At 63.0% G+C, this 22899-nt stretch overlaps 1 protein-coding gene across 5 annotated transcripts; it reads right to left on the bottom strand.

Annotated features, from left to right (window-relative positions):
• Window positions 1-1150: 1150 nt before the first annotated feature.
• On the bottom strand, window positions 1151-22019 carry DAZAP1 (DAZ associated protein 1). Of its 5 annotated transcripts, none has more exons than XM_036234222.1 (13): window positions 21824-22015; window positions 15660-15700; window positions 14863-15029; window positions 14516-14581; window positions 12840-12947; window positions 11698-11746; window positions 8659-8741; window positions 6061-6214; window positions 5149-5178; window positions 4909-5049; window positions 3954-4130; window positions 2049-2105; window positions 1151-2007 (listed from the first exon to the last, which is right to left on the bottom strand). In XM_036234222.1, exons 1-13 carry the CDS (start codon window positions 21850-21852, stop codon window positions 1865-1867), a joined length of 1245 nt encoding a protein of 414 aa, XP_036090115.1. In that variant the 5' UTR covers window positions 21853-22015; the 3' UTR covers window positions 1151-1864. The 5 variants fall into 5 exon arrangements, with proteins under 5 accessions (XP_036090115.1, XP_036090114.1, XP_036090117.1 ...); XM_036234221.1 differs by having other exon boundaries at window positions 12840-12950; window positions 21824-22012; XM_036234224.1 differs by having other exon boundaries at window positions 1151-2105; window positions 21824-22014.
• Between the last annotated feature and the right edge of the window lie 880 nt (window positions 22020-22899).

Here is a 22899-nt window from a genome sequence, read left to right as displayed (position 1 = left end):
AAGGTGAGAGGCTGGAGGAGCCACCCAGCGCTGCCAGGGTGCCTCCCCAGAAGAGCGAGCGGGTTGCAGAGGTCCTGGGGTAGAGACGAGCTGGGTGCCGGGTGCCGTTAAAAGAAAAGGCCGGCCCCACCCCCCATTGAGTCTCCCTCCAGTTGACAGGGGTTGGCTTGCAGCAGTGGCTTTGTGGGAAGATGGGCTGGCCTGGAGAGAATGGAAGTGTTCAAAGAAGCCGAGAACCTCCTCAGCCATCTCCACAATTCTGGGACAGGAGCCGACTAAACTCCACGCAAAGGAGGTGTCCCGCCCTGTCCCCAAGGGAGTACACCCTGTTTGGGGCTACAGGGTGTGACATGAGCTCCCGAGAACCCCTGGCCAGCTGGAAATTCATTGTTTGCACAATGGCCTGTACCAAGGCATTAATTAATTAATTTTGCTAATTTTACTAATAAAAGGAGCCAAGCAGGCTCCTTCCTGCTCCTTCTGTGAACCTGAGAACATGTTTTCAGCCCATTTGTGGTGGTCGGTCCCAGAAGCCACAGGACACCCATGGCACCTAACAAGGGCAGTCCTGCATGGGAGCAGGCTGACCCCCTCCCTTCTCAGGGCTGCAAATAGGGGCCTCGCTGAGCCCCGAGCATCTGGGGTTGCGAGGTCCCGGCATCAGTGGCTAGGAGGGCTTTGCTGGCCAGGCCCATGTCAGAACTCCCGGCCCCCTCCCCCCTCCAAGCCCCCATTCCTCGTCCAGATCTAGGGTCCACCCTTGAGGACTAGGGCTCAAAGGCCAGGAGTGAGCCACCCACCTCGCTGCCTGACACTGCCTCTCGGGCCCCACCAAGTGCCCTTGCCCCCAAGCTGCGTCCCAGGGCCCCGACTGGGTGTCCTACCGCCCACACCACCCACGTCAACTGTCCAAAGGTGAACAGCCTGCCCGAGGGCACAGTCCAGGTATCACCCTTGCAGGGATGGGGGAGTCCTGGCCAATCCCCACCCAGATCTGTCCAGCTGCCTCTTCCTCGGCGCTCAGTGAGTGGCCATGAACCCCGGAAACCGAAGCCCCACCCACACCACCCTACAACGCACACGTGCCACAACCCCGAGGTCCCTAGGCGGGCCACAGGTGGGCAGGGAAGGGACAAATGACACAACTGGGTTCTAATCCAAACGCACTTCTTTATTCAAACCAGGGTCCAACTGGTCAGCGGGGACGCCCTGAAGCAACGCGCATGCGGTCGGCTGCCGGGGCCTCCGCGCCGAGGTGCCAGCCGCGCCCGCCGCACACGCGGTGCGGGCAGGCTGGGCGGGTGCGGCCCCCACGGCACACCTGCGACACCGCCGGGCAGGTCAGTCGACAAAAGCAAGGAATAAACAAAAACAAACACACTCAGTAGACTGCTGCTTTGAGCTCCAGAGTTTCTGGACCAACGAGTCCCAACCCTCAAAGCCGGGAGCGCGGGGACCACAACGCCCCTCGCTCCCACCAGTGCCGACGGAAACCCTGTTTTAAATTAAAAAATAAGCCAGTATACATCGTAGAAAATTTCTCTTAAAAATCTCACAATTTGTAAATGTATATTTTTTCTTTAACATAAAAGTTTACAATATACGGTAAAACAAAAGGCTCAGGAAAATAATTTCAAAAAAAGGAAGAAAAAGAAACCTGAAGTTTTGAATTAAAGCTGAAGACATATTTTTTTAACCCTGTTGTTGAACCAGTGACTTTTTTTTTTATTGTGCTGATGGGTTAGAGAAAGAAATATATTTAAAAACTTCAGTCCAGACACCCACAGCCGCCTCCAAAAGCCTCGTGCCCGCCCCTCCCCCCAAGGTTGAATCTCGATTTTTTTTTCTGCCAAGTTTGTGATTGTCACGAGGTCACAAGTTTCGTATCCTGGGTCCCGCTGTCCCGCCGTCCTTTCGCGTGGCTCCGGCCGGCTAGCGTCGGTAGGGGTGGAACCCTTGCACGTTGTGGTTCTGCCCGCGTCCAAAGCCACTTCCGCCGGCAGGGGGCCCCCCTGAGCCAGGCACTGAGGGGCCCCCATAGGAGGGGGGCTGCTGGCTGGGGTCTGAGAAGCCCTGGCCAAAGCCAGCCAAGTCCTGTCCATAACCTGCGGGGTGGGGGAGTGTGGTGAGCGGACAGGGGCGTGGCCATGCCAGTCACCGCCGACAGGACCCGGGGTCCCGCTCACGCCTGGCACCGCCAGACCTCCAAAAGCATCTGTGTCCCGGAAGCCCATCCCCAAACCCCAGCAGGACCCTGTCTCCACACCGAGAGGAAAGAGGCTTCCTTTGAGACCTCACGGGCCCTCGCTCTGTCCTCTCTGCTCTCGGCTGTTCCCCGCCCGCCCTCACGTACTCAGTGGGGCCCTGGCGGCAGAGCTGCGGGCAGGAGAAGCCTCTGCGCTTGGGGACACATATCGCCCGGCCTGGCAGGTGGCCTGTGGGCTCCTGGCAAATCTGCCCTCGGGTGCAGTGCAGGGCGGACTCAGGTGCAGCTCTCCGGGCTGAAGGAGACATCTGGATGGCCCTGGCCTCCCTCCAGGATGCGCCCCAGACGCCAGACAGTCCTCCCTGCAGAGGTGGCCCACCCTGGTGGCTTCCATAAAACTATCCGAGTGGCATGGGGATTGGCGGCAACTGCCTATGAAGCGCGAGGCCTCAAGGACCCAAGTCGGCCACACCTGAAGAGCCTGCTAGGGCGGGCAGGTCCCTGCTCTGAACAGCTCCTGACCCTGCCGCTGACCCGCAAGGGCACAGAAGTGCTTCTGGGAAGGGGACAGCGCTGTCCTCAAGCCCTGCCCACCCAGACCACACGCTTCGGAGCAAGGCCTGAATTCCCAATCGGGAGCCAGCCTGAGCAGGGAGAGCTCCTGGGCCCGTCCCGCAAGGCCCTGTGGGTCCCCCCACCCGGGACGGCAGAGGAGGCCGTGTCCGCTGCGCGGGTGCCCACGGGTGGGGGCCGTGGGCGAGGAAGCGCCACCTACCTAGGCCACATCACTGCTCAGCCTGACCATAAGAGTGTAAACAAAGTATGGGCCCGAAGCCCGCCGGGTCTTGAGAATAGGAACCCAGGCCTGGCGAGAGACGAGACAGGGTGACTACCCCAGGGCGGCCCTGGCAGAGTGGGACAGACAGGGAACAGGCTCAGGCCCACACACGCCCAGCCCGGCCCGGCCACACGCACGTGCCTGGCACCGACACGGCCGCCGCAGGCCCAGCGGGGAACCCGCCCGCTGGCGAGCTCAGCCCCGCGAGGCCCCAGGGGAGCAAGAGTGCGACGCGGGGAGCCGGGGCACGTGGTCAGCCAGCGGGGACCACATTCGAGGGCAGAGCGGCTCGCCGTGCGGATGAAGCTGGAAATGCAGGCGAAGCTCTCACGGGAGCCCTCGGGGCCCAGGCCCCTCACAGCCAGCAGCAGAGGGACCCCAGCGCGGGGAGCCCCGGGCCATGCCCTTTCCTCTCGCGAGTTCCCCCACCTGCAAGGCCGCCACCCTGAAGACCCCGGCTGAAAAGCGCCTGCCCCACAACCAGCCCCTCGAGTGAAGCACGAAGCCAACGCCAAAGCCAGTACCTGCCCCGGCGCCGCCCCGCACGGCCCCGCGCCTGCTGACGCGCTGTCCGTGCTGCGCGTCGAGAACCGAGGCGCCCAATGGACCGGCCCGTGGGAGGTGCCCGAGGCCCCGCCGGTGACCGCAGCCCTCACACCACCCTCCTGGGGGCCCGGGCCTGGCCTCAGGGTCCCAAACCCACAGGCCTGGAGACACCGGCTGCTGAAACCACGCCTTCCTACAACTGACGTCCTGGCAAAAGCCCGAGCAACCGAGACCCTGACGAGTGTCCGACGCTAGGTCACATGATCTCACCAACAACCCGCCCCCTCCAGCATGGACCCCCAGAGCCGGAAAGGCCTGTGGGAAGCCGCCTGCGAGAGGACAGCGGGCAGCGCGGCCACTCACCGTACTGGCTGTAGGGGAAGTCCGGCTGCGCCGTCGGCGGCTTGCTCATGTCCGGGGCGGCCTGTGACGGGGGCGGCGGGAAGGCCAGAGGTGCTGCCCCCGGAGTGGCAGGTGGAGGGGGCACCCCCGGCGGGGCAAACTGGTCTGGCGGTGGAGGTGGAGGCCCGTAGCCAAAACCTGAAACGAGACAGACAGACACCACCCTCGCCCACAGCCCGACCACCGGGAGCCGCTGTGGGCCCCACCCACGGCAACGACCGACAGCAGCAGCGGCGAGCGTGCGAAGTGGGGGCGGCCGGGGCAGCGGGGTCGCCGCTGGGGCTCTTCACGACGGGGGCCGACGGCCCCGCAAAGGCCACGGCCGACCGCGCGCTGTCTGCGCTGTCCTCGGGCTCCGGGCGCCGTTTCTACCCACCTCTCAATCTGTCAGAAGTCAAACTCGAACTCGAGGTGACACACCTTTTCTGCGTAAGGCCACTGGTGGTCACGTCACGTGGCCCTGGGGCGGGCCACAGAACTGAACTGCCGAGCCCTGGGCCACTGGCCACTGAGCCTGCACATGTGGCCGGTCTACACTACGGCCTCGAGTGACAAACTGGGACCCAGGTACACAGCAGAACACAGGCTGTGGGAATGATGTGTGGCCAACCCGGGCCAAATGAGGGGACTGTGCTGTTGGAGACCCTCCCAGACATCTGCAGGAGAGAGGGGTAGGGGGCGTGCCCTACGCGGCGGGCTGGGCGGCAGCCAGACCCCCCTTCCATGAAGCGGGGCACAGAGAGAGGTGAACCGAGGCCTCGGCCCCTCAGCTCTCAGGGATCAGGTCCCGACGTCAGCAGACACAGCCACACCCCTCCTGCTCCAGGCAGAGGGGCCGAGACAGGTGGCGCCCCAACGACCCCCCACCCCACCCCCGTGTGGCGCCGGGCGGAGACTCCTAGGGCCTGGGACTCACTGAATTGCGGGGGGGCGCCGTAACCCTGTGGGAAGCCCTGTGGAGGGGGGAAGCCCCCGGGCGGGGTGGACACGATGTAGGACGTGAACGGTGGGGGTGGCGGCGGGGCTCCTCTTCCCGCGGGGGGCGGTCCGTAGCCACCTGGAACACAGTACGCAGGGTGAGGGCGCGCACGGCACGCACGGCACGCACGGCGCCCGCCCGCCCGCCCGCCACACTGCGCCGCCGCCGCTCCCTTACCGATTGCCTGTCCTGCCGGCACCCACATTCCTAAAGCGGGAAACAAGGAGGGTGGCGCGGCGTTAGCCCCACGCCAGGGGGTGAGGGCGACCCCGTCCTCCCGCCCCCAGAGCACAGTCCCCGTGCTGGCAGGGCCCTCCCGGAACCCCACGGGTGGACACGGTGGATGTCCCAGCCCCAGGACCGCCAGGGCGGGCCCAGTGATGTCTCGAGAATGCCAGGTATCGGCACAGGGCTTGCTGTCCCTGTCCGTCCGCAGCGAAGGCTGCCGAGAAAAGCCCTCTGGTCTGATGGCCCCAGCTTTTGAACAGTAATGTCGGAGGGGACAGAGGGGACGCCTACGGATCAGGCCTCAGGTAAAAGCGCGGGACCTCAGCTGCAGGCCAAATACAGGTCCTGCACCTGGCTGGGCGCAGCAAACGCTTTCACATGCTGCGTTTCATTCTACGGCAGAATGCAGGTTTTAAAAAGACAGCTCTAAAGACTGGACTAAAGCCTCAGGGCCATGCGGGTGGCCCTGCAGGCTCAGGGGGCACAGCTGCCCAGGACCCAGCAGGCCCACCTGGCCACTCCTCTGGGTTTCTCCCGTAGAATCTGGAGGGGATGACCTGAGCCTGCCCCACACCCCCCAAAGGACCTGCTGGCCCTGGCATCGGCCCGCAGCCCACGCCCCCGCGCCTCGCCGGAGAGGCGGCGCTCCAAACCCCGCCCTCCCTGTGGGCTGTCCGCCCCGTGCTCACTGCCAAGGACGGGGGTGACAGTGACAGTGTCTCGGTGCTCACTGCAACTCTGCCGGTCCCCAAGCTCACTGCCGAGGGCCACACCACCCTCGAGATGGGCCGGGCGGTGACCCAGGACCCAGGGAGCTGGTACCCACCCGCTAACTCTGGAGGAGGGTGCCACTGGCCTTACCTTGCGGGCCATATCCTTGCTGCCACGTGGGTGGGGGCTGGCCTGCCCAGCCATTGGCGGCGCTGGGCACAACCCGGCTCCCCCACTGGCTGGCCCCTGGCTGTCCGGGCGCCTGGCTCTTGTTGTCCCGGGGCTCGGCCCGTTTAACCTCCACCTAGACAAACCAAGCTCTGGTTCAGGGGGCCGCGGGGGTCCCGGGCCCCTTCCCCTCAGACACACCCTCAGGTAGCTTACGACTACACTTAGCATCTTATTACAACTTAAAACTAAATACTTAACTCTAAACCTTATTTAGGCTAGTAGTTTTTCCTTTAAAAAGTTTCTTTTGTAGTTTAATTACTTTATTTAAAAAATGTTTCTCAGGTACAACAGATGCGGCCGTGAAACGCTAAGCCCTACACGCTGCAGAGCCGGGAGCGAGGGCCGGGCGCCCGTGAGCGCTGGCTGCGTGACGAGGGGCTCGCGGGCGAGTGGAAGCCGCAGCGAGCGTCCTCCTTCAACGGCCTCGCACACCCGGGGGCAGAGACCAGGGCCGTTCCGACAGTCGCAGTCCTCGTCACAGGGAGCCCGGGGACCCCAGGGGGTGGTTAGGGGACCTCTGCAGGGCCCACCCGCCCTGCCTGCGCCTTCAGCTCATACCTGAGAAACACAGTTGGTTTACTTAGGTTTATTTAAAATGTCTAAAGGAAGATAAAAACTTACCTTCCCCAGGCTAACGCTTAGAGAATCTCAACTCAAAATAACGTCAGAGGGAATGGATGTGATAAAGAGAATCTTACATTACATCTAACGAAAAGTAAACAAACATGCAATAAAATGGACATTTGAACCAGTAAGCAATCTTCATACTGTGTTGGGTCAGCGGCCCAGGACTTCCTCTTTGGACCTGGCAGGAGCCGCAGCCGGGCCACGGGCAGGGGCCGCAGGGGCGGAGCGCGCGCCGCTACGCTGTGCGCTGACCGCCTCTCCTCGCGGCTTGACCACAAAAAGGTGCCCCGACGCCAGGGCCGCCTCGGCAGCTAAGAACTCGGGCCTTTTCTTGCTTCTATAGATTTTAATGAGACCACGAACCTGCCAGGAGTCACCTTTGGGGTCTCAACCTGGTGACCTACACATCAAGGACTCTCTAAAACCCCTTCCTCTCAGAGAACAAACAGGAAGTGGGGCAGAGGCTCAAGCACCCACACCTTCCTGACACCCCACAGACGGGGGGAAAAAATCTCCCTTAGCCCAAGGCAGCGGGACAGCGGGACCACGGGACAGTTTCCAAAGGCTCAAGTTAGTGAATCTGCACACATTCTCCTTAAGGGAATCTGGTTCCCGCTAACAAAGCGAAGCAAGCCTTGTAATTATAAAAATTCCTCTGCCCTCTTCTTATGGGTACACGGTGTCATCATTCTGCTCCGGGTTCAATTACAAGGGGACCTGAGCCCATTAGATAGAAGTCCCCAACGAAGAGCCAGCAGGGACCAGTGAAGGTCGGGCGACAGGAGCCAGGCTCCCGCAGGCGTGGGAAGCCATCTGTGCCCGCTCTGAGCAGCCCAGACAGCCTACGTCCCACAAAACGGGGCCGGAGCGGTGGCCCGGAGCGGACGCAGAGCTGGGCACAGAGGAGACCCGCCTGCCCCGAGGCAAGACCACGCTGCTTCTGAAGTTTAAACGCAGCAGGGACTTCAACTATTGAACGTGGGCTCCCATGACCTCGCGCTCATCGTTGGCGCGCATGCTCGAAATCCGCACGCTGCCTCTAAACTGGAAGCTTCGCTGCACGGGAGTGACACGTGTGCCTCCCACGTCCTTATGTCTGCACGGAATTCGTCTAGTCTGCACCCAAACCTGAGCCCCCGCAGGGAGCGGGGACAGCCCTGGCGCCACTCTCCCTCGCGTCTCAATCAGAAGGGCTGGGCGCGCTGAGCCAGACGAGGTACGGGTGGCACGCACCGCCAGGGTGCGCCGGGCAGGTTTCACAAGGACCCAGACTGGCATCCTGCAAAAATGTGGACCCCCAAGGCTCTGCTAACTGTGAGAAGTCCCACGCTGCAGAGTCCCTGCCAGCTCCTCGTCCACAGTGACTCCTCCAAAGCTCAAAGGGCCCGGGACAACGAGGAGCTAGGGGCGGCTCTCTCACAGTCACCTCCGTGGCAGCAACACAGTATGAAGATGGGACAACCAGAGGTCACTTGACTGCATGGAGTTAAGTACTACTGAGAGCATGTGGTTGGTACCGGGGTTTCACAGTAAGTGACCCAATTGAAAACAACCAATCCTTCAGGATGTTTACGTTTCTTTCAGTTTTACGGGGAACCTCTCCTCGAAGGTTCTCCACCCAGCACGGGTCGGATGGAACAATCGGGAATATGGGACAGACATCTGAAGGAGTGGTCACTGGAACCAAGCCTGAGGCAACCCGCAATTTCACTGGAGGCCCGCCCGGCCCGCCCGGCCCGCCGCCCGCCGCCCGGGCGCGCTGCAGGCCCAGCCCCACAGCGGCCACCCGCCCGGCTGTTTTCTGGGAAGGAGTCATCGTTTCCAGTGAAATCCCTAAGTTGCCTGAGACTTGGTTTGGTCTGAAGGTAAAATAAAACTACCACTACACACTTTTTTGCCCATGATGTCGTGAAAATGCATGTTGACAGCCTGGTCCACTGATTGTTCGTCCTCGAAAGTAATAAATCCAAAACCTAGCCAACGACGAAGAGTGAATCAAGGTAGCAGGGTGTTGTGACACAAAACAGGGTGATGAACAGTATCAGGGGCGGGCCGAGGGATCGCCCGGGGCTGCAGCGAAGCGAGCGAGGGCGGCGGCCGCGGGGCCGGCCTGGCGAGCGCCCCGGGAAGGGAGGGCTCCGCCGGACGCCCAGGGCCCAGCTCGGGCCGGGGCTCCGCGGGGACACTTTGGAACAGCCGGGGCATCTCTTAGGGAGTGGCAGCCCGGACGGCACGACGGCGAGGGCCGTAAACAAGGCAGGGAGCCGCACCAGTGCCAGAACGTTCTGTGGAAGAGCAGGGCGGGGCAGGTGGAGCGCTCCGCCTGGGTGCCGAGGGTGCTGCTCCGCTGAAGCCCAGGGTCCTCCCCCTCGGCTCGCAGTCCGCCTCACAGCCAGTGCTGACAGCAGCCACGTGCTGCCCTAGCGCGTTAGCGTACGTCTCTACCGCAGTTAGTGCCTCACTAGGCTTATCCAACGCCGTTGGGTAAGCCCAAGGAGTCCTGCCAAGGTCACATACGCATGTACACAGGTACCTATCTGTACGTATCTACGTAATAAAATACACAAAGATACAGGCCACGGTGGGTTCCAGCAGGCCAACTCTGCTGTCGGCAGCAAGAGCAAGAGGCACCATGTCCTCGAAAAGAGAATTTTAAAGGAAAAAAAATTTAGCATTTCCCAAACACAAGGAAGTGGCAGTATAAACGAAGTTTGGTTGGTCTGGGTGAGCGCGCCCGCCCGGCTAACGTGGCGCGTCTGGTCCTCAGTCCAGTGCGCCGGCTCCCGGGGCCCGCCTGCTGTGAGCACGACAGGACGCGCATGGCAGACAGCTGCCAGGAGACCCCGGAGGACGACAGATGGGCCGGAGGAAGGGCTGAGAGCTGACGGTGGGCGTGGGGGCAGAGGGCCACAGGGGCGGGTGCCGCGCGGCAGGCCTGTGCTGGACGGGCAGGGCGGCCATGCCCAGACCCCGTGGAAAGGGGGCAGGCGAAACCACAGCAGAAGGACGGAAACGGGAGAAGGCGGCTCGGAAACGCGGGGGACAGACTGGCGGGGAGGGACGGCTGGGGTTCGGGAGCCTTCAGCCATGTTCCCTGCACACGCAGGCACGGAAGCTACGCCTGGCGCGGGAGAAATGGAACTGTGAGAGCAGGGTGAGAGGGGCTGAAGCTGGGGGCGGGGCGCGGGGGACGGGCCGAGGTGAGCACAGGCAGCAGCGGGCGGGGCGGGCACAAGTCGGGGGCTCGCTGTCCAGCAGACGCACGCAGCACTCGGGCAGGGACACTGACTACGCTAACCCAGGGCAGGGCCTCCGAGCGGAGAAAGTGTCGGGGAAAGTAAAGTAGGCGTGAGCCCTGGGACACCCGCGGACCAGCCACTGCTCTGGGTGTCGCTCCCACCCTCTGCTTGCCTAGCGCTCCAGGGGACTCACGGGGACCCGCACAGCCCGACAGCTGAGGATGGTGTGCGCCACACAGGAATGCGGGCCCCAGGGCCAAGCCCGAAGCAGTCTCCCGGCCAGCCCGTGCAGCCTGCGCCCCAAGCCCCGGGCCCAGGGCAAGGACGGCAGGGGGCTGGAGGCAGGGGGCTGGAGGCAGGGGGTGGGGGGTGGGCCCAGGGAATCTAAGAGCTGCCCTCGGGGTCCCCACATCCTGAGGCTTCACAAGACCGGAGGCAACGGTGGAACACGGCACGGGTGATGAACGCATGTTACAAGGTAACGTTTTTCTCGGGGTGCAGGAGTGTCTGAAACCACGGGGCTCACACAGTCCATTAGGGCGCAAGAGGCGGTGACTCGTGCTTAAGGAGCCTGGGGCGGGGCGTCTAGGGACGCGTCTGTGTCAAGAGGCGACATCAGCACTGAGGAAGCGGCACAGAAACACACTGAAACTTCGTTTACACCCCACTGGAGCGAAGCCCGCTCCCTCCTCTGACTGCGGGATGGCCTGTACCTGTGTGATATAATTTAGCACCTGGAGAAGAGAAATCTAAAGAGAGATCGTTAATCACAAAAATTCACAGAGAGAAAGGAAAAACAGCTTACTTAACGTTACTGTATTTACTACGAAACACTTACGTATGTCACTAAGCATGTACGGCTACGTTAAAATTAAGACTAAGACTTAACAGCTTAACCGACATGAAGTGAGGAGACGTTACTTAAACCGGGGGTAGGAGGGTGGAGGTTCAAATGGCAAACTATTCTCCAGCATGGCGGGCGCACGCTGCGGGCAGGCGGGCGGCCCCCTCTCGGGGCCTCCGCGGGGCAGGGGCTGCCGAGCCCGGACTGGGCCCAAAGCGGCTGATGAACCACAACGGATGAGCGAAGGGGGGGGGGGGGGGGGGGGGGGGGAGGGGATGCGCAGCAGCCGCCACGGAAAAAGAAAAAAAAGGGCATGGAGATCGGGCGCCCACTGTCCTAGCTCCAGACATGCGGGGGTGGACAGCGTGGGGAGCCCTGGTGGGGACCCGCCTCCCGCCAGCCCCACTGACTGAGGGGAAAAATCAAGAAAAACAGGAAAAAAGCATGGGACGGGGAAAGGAAACTCCACGTTCGAGCTGAGCGGGCGGACTGACCTGACTGCTGACCACGGGGCGTGAGCTGAGGGTGGGGCACAGTCGTGACTGGGGAGGGTCACGGGGCAAAAGGACCACGGGTCTTCCAGGGCACAGTGAAAAACAGAAGCCATGTTAAAATCAATGTCAAGTCGAAAAAACTTCAGAAGAATGAGCCAGGGGGAAAAAAAAGATGGTAACGTCTGACCTTGGGAAGCACAGACAGCGGGGGCTGCACGGGGGGAGCCTGTGTTTTAATCATTTGTCTCCAAATCACCCTTTCCTGAGGCAATGCTCGCTACAACCACCACCTAATTGTGAGATAGTTTGCCATCTGAGGGGGAAGGTCAAGGACAAACTCCATCTCTTTTACCTCGAGGCCTCTGCTTCTCCGCGTCATAGATCATGACCACTTCTGTGACCTGCAAGAGAAACGGCCGTTTGAGAACCTGGGAGCCACGGCGGCCGCGAGCACCACTGGCTCCGACGACACTCGCGAGCCGGTCGCCTGCTGGCATGTGCCTAGTCTGGGGAGTCCCAGAGCAAAAGGCTGGCCCTTCGGTGCCAGGTCCACAATGCACAGGGCCAGGAGGCGGCCAAGCGCCCCTTTCACCCCCCAGGGCTCCCTCTCATTCTCGGATGCCAGGACGGAATGACACAGAGCGTCCCCATCACCCTGCTGACCTGGCCCTCCTGGCCTGTAACCCCTGCTGGCCGAGCGCGCCCCTGACCATACGCCCTGGCAGTCCTGAACCCGGGCCCCGGCCCCTGCACACGCAGGAGCCGCCTCGCACACACACTGCAGCACGCGCACACAGGGCCACCCTGCCGACAAGGCGTGCGAGTGGCGGAAGCCTGGGGTGCCCGTGCGGAGGCGCCACGCAGGCCGGCCCCACTAAAACCAAACTCCCTGTATGAACCCGATTCACTGCAGCCCCCACGAGATTCTAGAGGATTTTATCCTCTTCCAGAAAAACAGCGCCCTCGGGAATTCTGTGTCACAGAGAAGACCTGGGCAGGACAGGGCCAAACACCCTGTGTGGCGGCTGGCGTCCTTCAGGGCAGGAGAGCCGCCAAAGGGAGCATGGGCAGAGCCAGGGCCCCGGACAGCGGTGTCCTTGCTGCTGGTACAGGACCTGGGAACAGTCTCCGCTCTGGGACTCCTCCGCTAAGCCAGGCCAGGCTCGCCCCACCAGTGTGGGCACCTTGTTTTGGGAGCCGGGGCAGGTGGCCCTGGTCTAGAACATGCCCTCCTGCGACCAAGGGACAGCAGGCCAGCTTCTCCCCAACACTGTTCAGCGCTTTACACCACGCTGGTCACAAGCAGCCAGAGGGCCTCCCCAACACCGGCCTGGTGAGTTCCGTGACCACTGTCCTGGATGGTAACTGACCACAAGGGGGATGGGTGGGGCTCTGGTCCATTCTGGTCTGGGGGGTACGGGCCGAGAGCACAGAGCTGCCAGGCCAAGCCGCCCGGTGGACACGCGGCTCAGCCGCTCCCCAGGGGGAACTCACCACTCCGAACTTCTTGAAGTACTCCCTGAGCTCTGTCTCACCACAATTGTGAGGGATTCCACCGACAAATATCTTATTTGATTTACTGTTATCGCTCCTGGGTCCTTTCTGCTGTTTTGAGAAGAAAAAAAGGTTAGTCCAGGCGGGGAGCCCTCGGGGTGCTCCCGGGCGCACGTCTTGGCTCAGGGAAGCCACCTAATACTCTGCAACTCCACTGAATCCACAGGGGACCCAAAGCAGGCTCCCAGAGACCAGGACACCGGGCCCAGGTCACGGTGGCGCTCGCTAGAACCCCAGCAAGCTTCAGACCCGAAGGCTCAGCACCGTGGCACGGAGGGTTTCAGGACAGTAAGGAGGACGCGACGAGGAGCCACCCTGATGGAAACCGGCAGAGCTGAGGCCGCCTCCCTCGCTGGTACCCGACGATGACACCGGGACGGCCTCCTAGCAGACGAGCCACACCGTCGGGCGCCTCGTCCTCCACCTTCCCCGACCCCTGCAGCCTGAGGGACGGCCGCACACCTCGGAGGGAAACGCTCGCCCCGGCTGGTCACTCGGGGCAAGTGCGGCGGGGAAGGACCAGTCTGGCCTCGTCAGGTGGACCGGAACCTCAGCTCCGGCCCTGCCGCCCCTCCCAGAACCCCTTCTCCCTCCTATAGGTTCGGTCGCCCCAGCCGATCTGGGGGTGCTAAGGGCTCCCCACACGTGTGCAGGCCTGTCTTGCTAAAGCTGCTTCGAGCGCAGGACGTTAACACCGAACAGAACCCGAACGCTGCTGGAGTGCAGCCCGAAGGGCCATGAAGGCCGCCTGCGAGACGGCACGAGGACGTGCGCACGGCTGTGTGGCCGCGGGGACGGGCGTGGGGCCCGTGGGCGGTGGGGCCTGGAGAAGCTCCGGGGGCTGAGAGCGGGGCTCGGGTGCAGCCGGCTGTGAGGACGGCAGCGTCTGGGTGGCGCCCAGCCGTGCGCCGCTCTGGCCGTCCCACCGCTCATGACGCAAAACCTTTCCTAACAGCACGAAGCAGCAATGAAGGCGGTTCCGAGTGTCTAAGGCCCTGTCCCCCAGCAGCAGCTGAGGGTCCTGTTGAAATGCAGGTTCACGGTCCCCAGCCCTGCGGCCCAGATGAGGCTGCCGGGACCTGGGCCTGGTGCCAGAGCAGCTTCGGCCTAGTTGGGCCCAGCTGGACTCGGCAAGGACACGGGCATCCTGGGGGATGGTCTTCTCTGAGAGCTGGGAGGGGGAGGGGGCAGTGTGGGTGCTGGGCGACAGAAGACAAGATCTGCTCCCAGGGGCCCAGCACCAAGGGCCACACGTGGCTCCCAGGGAGTCCCCACATCAGCACAATATGTTGTCTGAATGAGCAGGCCCTTGGACTCAGCTGTCAACTGTGTGCCTGGACAGCGCAGCCCAGCCACCTGGCAGAGGGGGGAGCTGCTTTGGCCTTGAGTGGGAGGTGTCATTGTTTTTAAGGTAGACTAATAAGAACCGTCTCCCTGGCTATGAGACAATAAACTCACAGCACTGGATAAACCTGAACAATCCTCGGCTGCTCAAGTGTCGAAGGAGAAGGGCTCCTGTCGCCCTCAATGGCCGTGAGAGAGGCGGCAGACCAAAGGCACATGTGTCCTTTGAACTGGCTGCGGGACAGGAAAGGCTGCCCCGCCCGGCCCCTTACCCAGCCTTCCTTCGGCCGCGTCCGCTCCGGCTGCATCCCCCGAGGTGTGCATGGCTTTGGGTCGATCTGCAGGAAGTTTCAAACGAGCCAGTTGTGACTACGAGGCTATTTCCTCTGGAAGAAGGGTCAGCGACCACAGGCGGTGGCATAGTGCACGAGCATGGCACGCCCCCCCCCCCCAACAGTCAGTTCGCCCTCAGCAGGCCGCCTAAGCTCTGCGCCTTAATCCTTTCCAGTGAATCGAGGCCGGGGAAACATTCTTTACCAGGATCACCACTGACGCCGGGGCAGCAGCTTCCCAGGGCCAGTGAGGACAGCAGGGGAGCTCGGCTGGAGGAGGCACTTACATTTCGGCCGTCCAGTGTGTGCGGTCTGCTGGCCAACACCGTGCCCACACAGTTGGGGTCTTTAAACTTGACAAAGCCGAAGCCTCGAGACTGGTTGGTGGTCTTATCTTTCATGATCACGCAGTCCACGACCTCTCCATACTGGGAGAAGTAGCTGCGGAGAGTCTCTGCTCAGAGACGGGGGCAAAGCACAGACACACACGCCAGAGTGTGAACAGAGTCGCAGAGGGTGTGCGCGCACGCCGCTCTCCCGACTCACCGGCCTGACCTGGATGTGTAAACTGACTAGCAGGGGACAGGAGACACACAGGGAAGGACACACGATGTCTGCATGCAGACTAGCCAGGCTGCGGCTAAGGTGCCCAGGACGGGGGAGTGCGAGGGAACCGGACCACAGCGTCCAAGGCTGGCTGGGCCGCCAGCTTCTTCCTGCTCCATGGGAGCATCCTGCCGCCTGGCCCCGCCCCGCCCCGCCCCTCGCTCTGCACTGCACAGTCCTGCCTCAGCGACCTACCTCGGCCTGGAGCTAGGGACCCAGCCTTGAGCTAGGGACCTCCCGTATAACTCTTTTCCCTAACAGCTGCGAAACATCAGGACAAAATTAACCGCTTCAACGCCAATGTTGAGTGCCCTCTGCCCCTACTCACCCAATCGAATGTCCCCCTCCCCAAAAATCAAGGAAATAAATCAATCGAGAGTCAAAGAAACCCAGGGTAGTAGCAAAAGACAAAGTCACATAACTTGAAGGCCAAGGTTGAGGCCACCTGCAGCCCTTGGCAAGCGGCTGCGACACCTACCTTGGGTGGTGCTCCAGTCAAGACCGCCCACGAAGAGCTTCCTGCAATTCAACAAGAAAACATTGAGGGTCAAGGCGGTTCCCACCTTGAAGATGAGGCCCATCGGAGCCATCCCATGGCAGTAATCCACGCCACGGAGGGCGTCCGCACAGACGTGCTGACGAGTGTCGCGCCCATCGCCAGGCCTTGTCGGTTGCAGACAAGAAAAATGACTCCAAGGCTTGCCCGCAAGGCGGGGGCGAGTACTGTAACCCCCAGTGAAGAGCAGGTGCACGCAGACCACCCCCGCAGCGGGAGGGCATGCCTCGCGAGGCGACAGGCCTCGGCTTGAGGCTGCAGAGTGGATCACGCCTACAGTCAAGATCTGAGGCCACACATGACAAAGCAGAATGACCGCAGGGGCAGAGACTGCAGGGCGAAGCCCAGGCACCATGAGGTCACGAGCTAGGACCCACAGTCACTGGGAAGGCCCCTGGAGCTCCGGACGCAACACCGAGCCCCAGCCCACAGCCCACACCCCCACTCCCAGGCGGCCTGGGCTGGCCTTTCGGGCAGACGCACTAGAACTTTCGGGAAGAACCCCACCCCTGCGGCCTGGGCCCGGAGGCAGGCATGACAGAGGACGCGGGAGGCAGGATTCAGCAGCAGCAGCTCTCCGATCTGTCTGCCCTGTAGACTAAAAGGGGACACTAACACTGTCACCCTTGGAGCTGGGTCCAGGGGCTAACTGGTACTTCTGCAGACACCAGGGTGTGGTCCAAGCTCAGCCCCACCCCCCCACACACCGCCCCCCCCACCCCAGACGCAGGGACCCTCAAGGCTGAGCGCACTGCTGCTTCCTGAGGCTCCAAGAGAACGGCCAGACAGGGCGCCCCACCCTCCGGCTGAGGACAGACCCCGCGAGGCAGCAGGCGCACCCAGTACCTCTGCTCCATCTGGGGACTACAGCCTCAGTGTGCCAGCCACTGGCAGAATGCCTGCGACAGCACGCCTGTCAGGGGCTCAGTGCGACCTGCCTGTCCTCTAAGCAGGGGCTGTCCAGATTCAGTGCGTGAGGGACACTTCCTGCCACCAGACAGGTGCCCACTGCCATCCTCGAAATGCCAACACACAGGCCACCCCCCGCCCTGGCTGGGAGGCTGGAACAGGACCCAGGACATGTCTGGCCGTAGCTCTGTGAGCTCAGGCGGCAGCGGCCACGCCGACCGAGGCTCCCCCTCAGGCTTCCTCCCTCCCAGCGGTCTAGACTTGGGCCGCCAGCTGGGCCCCACTCCCCAAGGGCGGTCAGGCGAGGCCCACAGCAAGCGGTGACTCAGGGCCTCCGGTGACAAGGGCCGAGGCAGGCTGGCACCACGGAGGAGCTCCCCATTAGCCCAGCCCTGCCGCACGAGAATGACAAGGCTTTGCTGTAAAAAAGCAACTCCGTGCAGAAAAGAGACTCAAGCATTGTCAAAAACAAAAACAAGACCAAATCCAACCCACTTAGAGAAACCGCAGCCTCAACTTAGCGCTGTGTCCAGCCAAATGGGAAGGTCAGAATCTGGTGCCCCACCGAGCACCCCAGCCGGTCCAGGTTCCAGCCATCGTTTCAACTTTGAAATGAGGCCCTAAGGGAGAGACTAGAAACGCCACCACCGGCACAACCGACAGAGCAACAAGGCATCGATCGCCACTGCACTGTGTCCACGCGAGAGGATGCTTCTTAGAAGACGGGGCGCGCCCGCGCAGGGGCACCGGGCACCAGCTCCTCTCCAATGCTTCGAGAAAGACACACGCGTCCCCGGACAAGATGTGAGTGGCTGCTGAGTCCGGCCGGGAAGCGAGCGCAGGGACCTCCGTCACTGTTCCGTAACCGCCCCGAGTCTGGGGTTCTGGAGGGCGGTGAGTGATGATGTTGTCGTCACTGAGGCCATTCCAGGACTACGTTCCAGGATAACAGTCTCGCCACGCAGGACACCCGAGACACACGGGAGCCGTGCCTCCAAAGTGGCCGCCGGCCAGCGTGGAGCAAGACCCCGCCCCGCCCGCAAGTGCCTTTCACTGCCGCTTCCACCCCGCCTGCTTGGAGGGCGCACGCTCCTGGTCCACACACAGAAGGTTCGGAGAGTCCCAGGAGGCCCCACTGACTCGTGGTGGCCGGTGCCCCTCAATGCCCCAACCTCTTGGGACTCAGGTTTTGTAATCAACAAAGCCAGAAGGGCCCTGTGCCAACCTCGCCACGGTGAGAAACGGGTGCCCCGGCGCCCCAGAGACTTAATGCCCCACCCCCCACGACGGCCCGACGGGCTCCTCACTGCCCCGCAGCAAGACCACAGCTCGCCGACACGCTGCGCAGCCCCTGCGCGCGTGAGGCCTGCTCGCCCGCCGCCATCCAGGGGCGGCCCTCGCGGACCTGGCTCCGGGGCGCTGGCGGGCGCGAACACACAGGCCTGGACAGAGGAAGGGCCTGGCCAAGCACGCCAGCCCCCGCCAGCCCCGCCCCCTGCTCAAAGCGAAGGGTGTCATGAGCCAGCTGAAGCTGGACAGAAGGGCCCCACAGACTCTGCAGCCCACACACACACACAGGGCCCTCCTGGCTCTATCGGGCCCTCCCAGGTGACCCACAGTCAGGTGCCTAAGTGGGAAACAGGCAGAGCCACCAGTAGGGGCGGGGAGGGGGGCCCGAGAGAGCCCACGGGCCTCGCCCCAAAGGCTACCCGAGCCCGCTGCTGCCCTGGGCACTCAGGCTTTCCACCTGGCACCTGGGGAAGACCTCTCCCTCCCAGAGGACTGTGGGGCCACATGACACACGGGAAAAGCCCAGGACCCACTCTGCTAAGGAGTGGGAGGGCCCCTCCACCTGCCTCTCCCAGAGAAGCCCAGTTCCCTCCCCAAATCAGGGCCTGTGAAGCAAACCAGACGGTGACGACGCCCCCCATCTCCCATCGCGTTGGGGCTCAGCGCAAACAGGCACTGACAAGTCCCCATCCCCCTGCTCAGGCCCGGCCGGAGCTCAGCTCCGTGTGTCCTCCAAAGCCTCTCCGAGAACCCCTTCCAGAAAGACCAGGCAGGCCCTGAGCGCTCCGCCTCGGCCTGTTCCACACGCTGCAGGCGGCCTCCACCCTGCCAGGCATCATGCAGCCGGCACTGGGACGGCAGGCGCCTGAGGTCACCCGGCTGTGGCCCTCTGGCTGAGCACCTGTGGGCGCAGCCACGTTGCACTGCATCTTTCCGCAGAGCAGCCAAAACGCTGCTTACGTCGCGCCTCCAAGTCCTTCCTCTCCCTGCGACTTCCCCCCGGTGAAGTGCAGGTGTCCCCGCCTCACCAGGCGTCGGGACGCAGGAAAACTACAAGTGCCAGACAAATTCTTCCTCGCTTCTCTCCATGCCTGTGACCCAGCGCGGCTGCCCCGGAGATGGTGCAACAAAGCGCCTCTGCGTGCCTGTCCCGTGGTAACCAGAGGGGGCCTCGCCCAGCACCCGAGAGCACCAAGGTGGCAGGTGCCCGCAGGGGCACCCCCCACAGACCCCAGCAGACAATGTGAATCAGGGGACCTTTCTCCCAGTTGACTTCCCACGGTCACGGCGAAGGAAGAACTCGAACCCATCCGCTCAGCAGACACCCCAGTGAGGTGCGTGCCTGTTCCCACGGGGCCGCCCCAGAAGGGGGGTCATCTGCTCGTCTGTACAGCGGCTACGAATGGCCACACATGACTACACCGGACACCCACTGCTCCTGTCGGCCCTCTGTCCTCACTCCACTCTAGCCGACTGTGCCACTGAGAACGCTGGCAGCGGCAGCGGCGGCCGGCGGCGGCCTTCTCCCACCCCCATTCTCCCGTCGGAGCACACACTCATTTCCGAACCCACCCAGGTGCGGCCAGGGCCCGGGGAAGCTCTTCCTTCAAAGACAGACCGGGGCAGGAGCCTGGGCATCCGCACACCTCCCGGGGCCTCCCCACTGCACCCATACATGTGCCTGGCAGGCAAAGGGGACAGGCCCCTGTCAAGCGCTCCCCCACCCCGGCCGCTCAGGCGGGGCTGACCGAGACCAAAGAAGAGGAGGTTGGAGGTGAGGGCGCGTGCCACCCCAACAGTGTCTGCCATCTCTGGGATTTGAGCACAACACACCTCCCACGTGGTAACACTCCAAAGTTGCAACTGTATCCCCACCGGAAACGGCAGGCTGGGCTGTCAGGGAGCCCAGCCAGGCCGCCCTGGCAAGGAGGTCAAAGTGGACCGGACTCCACGGCCGATTCAACAAACACAAAGTTCCCATGTGAGACAGAAACCTGCCAACGCTTTCTGGCAAAAGATTTTTATTTGCAAAGCCATCAAAGGCTTCGGGGACACCTGTGATCCACGACTTCAAAGCTCGGGCCAGGGTGGGAGGGGAGCACAGCCAGGCAGGGGCCCCAGCCCCGCTCCTGGTCCTGCTAATCGCTCTGCGGCCTCCCCACACTGCCCACGGGTCTGGACCCTCCAAACCCCAGCCCGGATCCCGGCTGGGATCCAAAAGTAGGCACAAACTGAAATAACAGGCGCCCCCTCTGGCTATCTCCTCCTGGGCATGCCTGAGGGGCAGGCCTCGCGGGACCTCCCCTCCGCCCAACCTTCCTCTCTGCTCTCTCGCGGAGGAAGGCAGGCAGCTCAGGCCCGAAGACCCTGCTCTCGGCCGCCGCAGCCCTGCGACCTCCGCCAGAAGCCTCCCCCGCCCCACTCCGTTCCCAGAGGTGCTGCAACTTCGCATTTACCGATCACAGAATGTGGTCTTCTAATGCCTGGCCACGAAACAAACCCACTGGAGCTACCTGCTTTCTTCCTGATCCTCTGAATAGCGTGGGGTTCTGGGGACGGGAGCCCACAAACTGCATTTTACATCCACACGTGTAACTGTGACTGAAGCCAGATGGGGACGGAGTGAGGCCAGCCTCCCACAAGCAAACAATGAGTTGCCAAATCAATTATTTGATAACCACCACCTCTGCTCGAAGCTAAGGGCACCGAGAAATGAACGCAAGGCCACCGGCAGCTGGGACTGTTCTGCCTTTTTCTTCAGAGACTTAAACTATAAAATCGCACTGGTGCTAGAGGAGCCTCGTCTGCGAGGGAAACTAGAGCAAAGCCCTCCACCAGGGCAGAACTGCCTTTCTAGCTCCTTCGGGATCGCTTCTCAGATCTCGCTCCTTCTCCATTGGGCAAGGCTATAATTAAAGGGGAAACTCAGCTACAACAAACCTCCTCTCCCAGCCCCGCCACGGAGAAAGACCTCGGAAGCCAGGCTTTCTGCCCGCGTGGCCGAGTTTCCCTTTTTCTTTATTTTAAAGACACCCCTGGGGGCTTAGGTGCGGCTGGGCGGGAAGGGGCTCCATCAAGATAAAAACAGTTGCAGGTTCGGGCGCGCTGAGAGAGTGGTGGACACGGCGGGGTCCGCCGACCGGGACCCCCCCCCCCGCCCCTCCTTGGCCCGACAACTGTGTTTGCGACTCTCCCTTCTGAGCACTTTGGGGGGAGAGATAGAGGGGAAAGGAGGCGACGCTGCCTGGAGTCCCGGGTGGAAGAAGTTGGGGGGCGGCAGAAGCGGAACCCCCGCGCCGGGCCCGCCACGTGCGCCGACCCGCCAAGTTTGTGCGCGGGCTGGGGGCGCCGCGGAACCCGCCAGGATCCCGTTCCGGGTCCTCCGGGAGAAACACGGACAGGGGACCGCGGGGCACCCCAGATCCTCCGGGGTCCCCTTCGGGACCACCCTTGCGGGAAACCTAGGCACAGGGAGAGACGGGGCACCCGGGACCCCCGAGCTCCCATTCCGGGGGTCTCCCCGCGAGAAACCCAAACGCGGGGGTAGACAGGGCGCCCCGGACCCTCCGGGTTTCCACTCTGGGTCCCCCAGCGGGAAACTCAAGCGCCGCGAAGACCCCCCGGAACCCCTAGGCTTCTGTTCGGGGTCCCTCCAGCGGGAAACTCGGGCGCGGCGGCGGCGCGTCCCCTCCGGGTCCCCTGGGCTCCCTTTCGGGGTCCTCCTGGCCAAAAAACACGGAGAAGCCCCAGGGTCCCGCCGGAGGCGCTCCCGGCGGCCAGGAAGCGGCGGGATCCCGGGCTGCGGTCCCGCGGCGTGACCTTGACGGGCCGGGCGGCGTCTGGGCGGGGGCCGGCCAAGACGGCGGCGCGGCCCGGCGCGTCCTCACCCGATCTCGTCGGCGCCCGAGTTGTTCATGGCGGCGGCGGCGGCGCTCGGAGTCCCGGGCCCCCTGGCTCGCTCCCGCCTCCGGAAGGTCACTGGCCCCGGCGCCCTCCCCACAGCCGCGGCCCGGATCTGCGCAACGGCGGCGGCCGCGCTGCCTCCTCCCCTCAGCGCCAACGGTCACCGCGCGCCTCCGCGCCCGCGCCGCCGCCCTGCGCACGCCGGAGCGCGCTCCCGCACGGGGCCTCCGGGGGCGGGGCCAGGGGTGACGCGCGTGCGTGCCTCCGTGCGTGCGTGCGGTGGGCTCCGCGTCGCCGCGGCTCGGCCGCCGCGGGTCGGACTTCCTCCTAGGCGGCGGCCCGCGTCGCCACTGGGCACGCTGGGAAGCGGAGTCCCGCGCCCAGGCGTCGGTTCCGCCCCTCGGAGGGGGCGCGCGGGCCGAGCGCGTGCGTGCGTGCGTGCGTGTGCGCGCGCGGCGGCGCGCCGAGCTAGGCTCTGCGGTGCGCACGCGCCGTTGCGGCTTCCTTGTTCGTTCCATCGCGAGTGGGAAGTAGTAGAGGCGCGCGGCGTCCGCTGTGGCTAGAGGCCCCGCTACACCCCGCTGGGCCACGCGCGCCGACGACGCCACTGCCTGCCCCTGCGCTTTGGCCGCTCCCCGCTGTCCGCATCTCGCAGAAGATACCGAGGGTCAGAGCGGCTCAGTCACCTGCCCAAAGTCATTGACTCAGGGGAAGAACTGGAATCAGATCCAAGAGTTGGCTGAAAACTCAGTGATTATGAAAACATTATGAGCCCCTACTATATTGCCAAGCATTGCTCCTGTTCCCGATTGTTCACATTAGTGGGTCTCATTCGGGGTGATTCTGCCCAACCCTCCCCTACAGTCTGGGGGCTGGCAGCCCATTAAATACATAGAACACTTTTAAGTTCTCTCGTGGACAGCCGCCTGATCCCAACCGGGCTTTAAACATTAGAAACTTTTCGGTCCATCACGTGACATTTTTAACATGTTTGGAGCGTTACATGATAAATCATTAACTCGAGTAGGTCAGGACTTCGTGGTTTAATGACCTCTGCTGC

The sequence above is a fragment of the Rousettus aegyptiacus genome, unplaced genomic scaffold, assembly GCF_014176215.1.
Source record: "Rousettus aegyptiacus isolate mRouAeg1 unplaced genomic scaffold, mRouAeg1.p scaffold_m13_p_16, whole genome shotgun sequence".
Taxonomy (NCBI): domain Eukaryota; kingdom Metazoa; phylum Chordata; class Mammalia; order Chiroptera; family Pteropodidae; genus Rousettus; species Rousettus aegyptiacus.
Note: the sequence above shows the minus strand (reverse complement) of the source record. Positions and strands in the feature narration are given on the sequence as shown.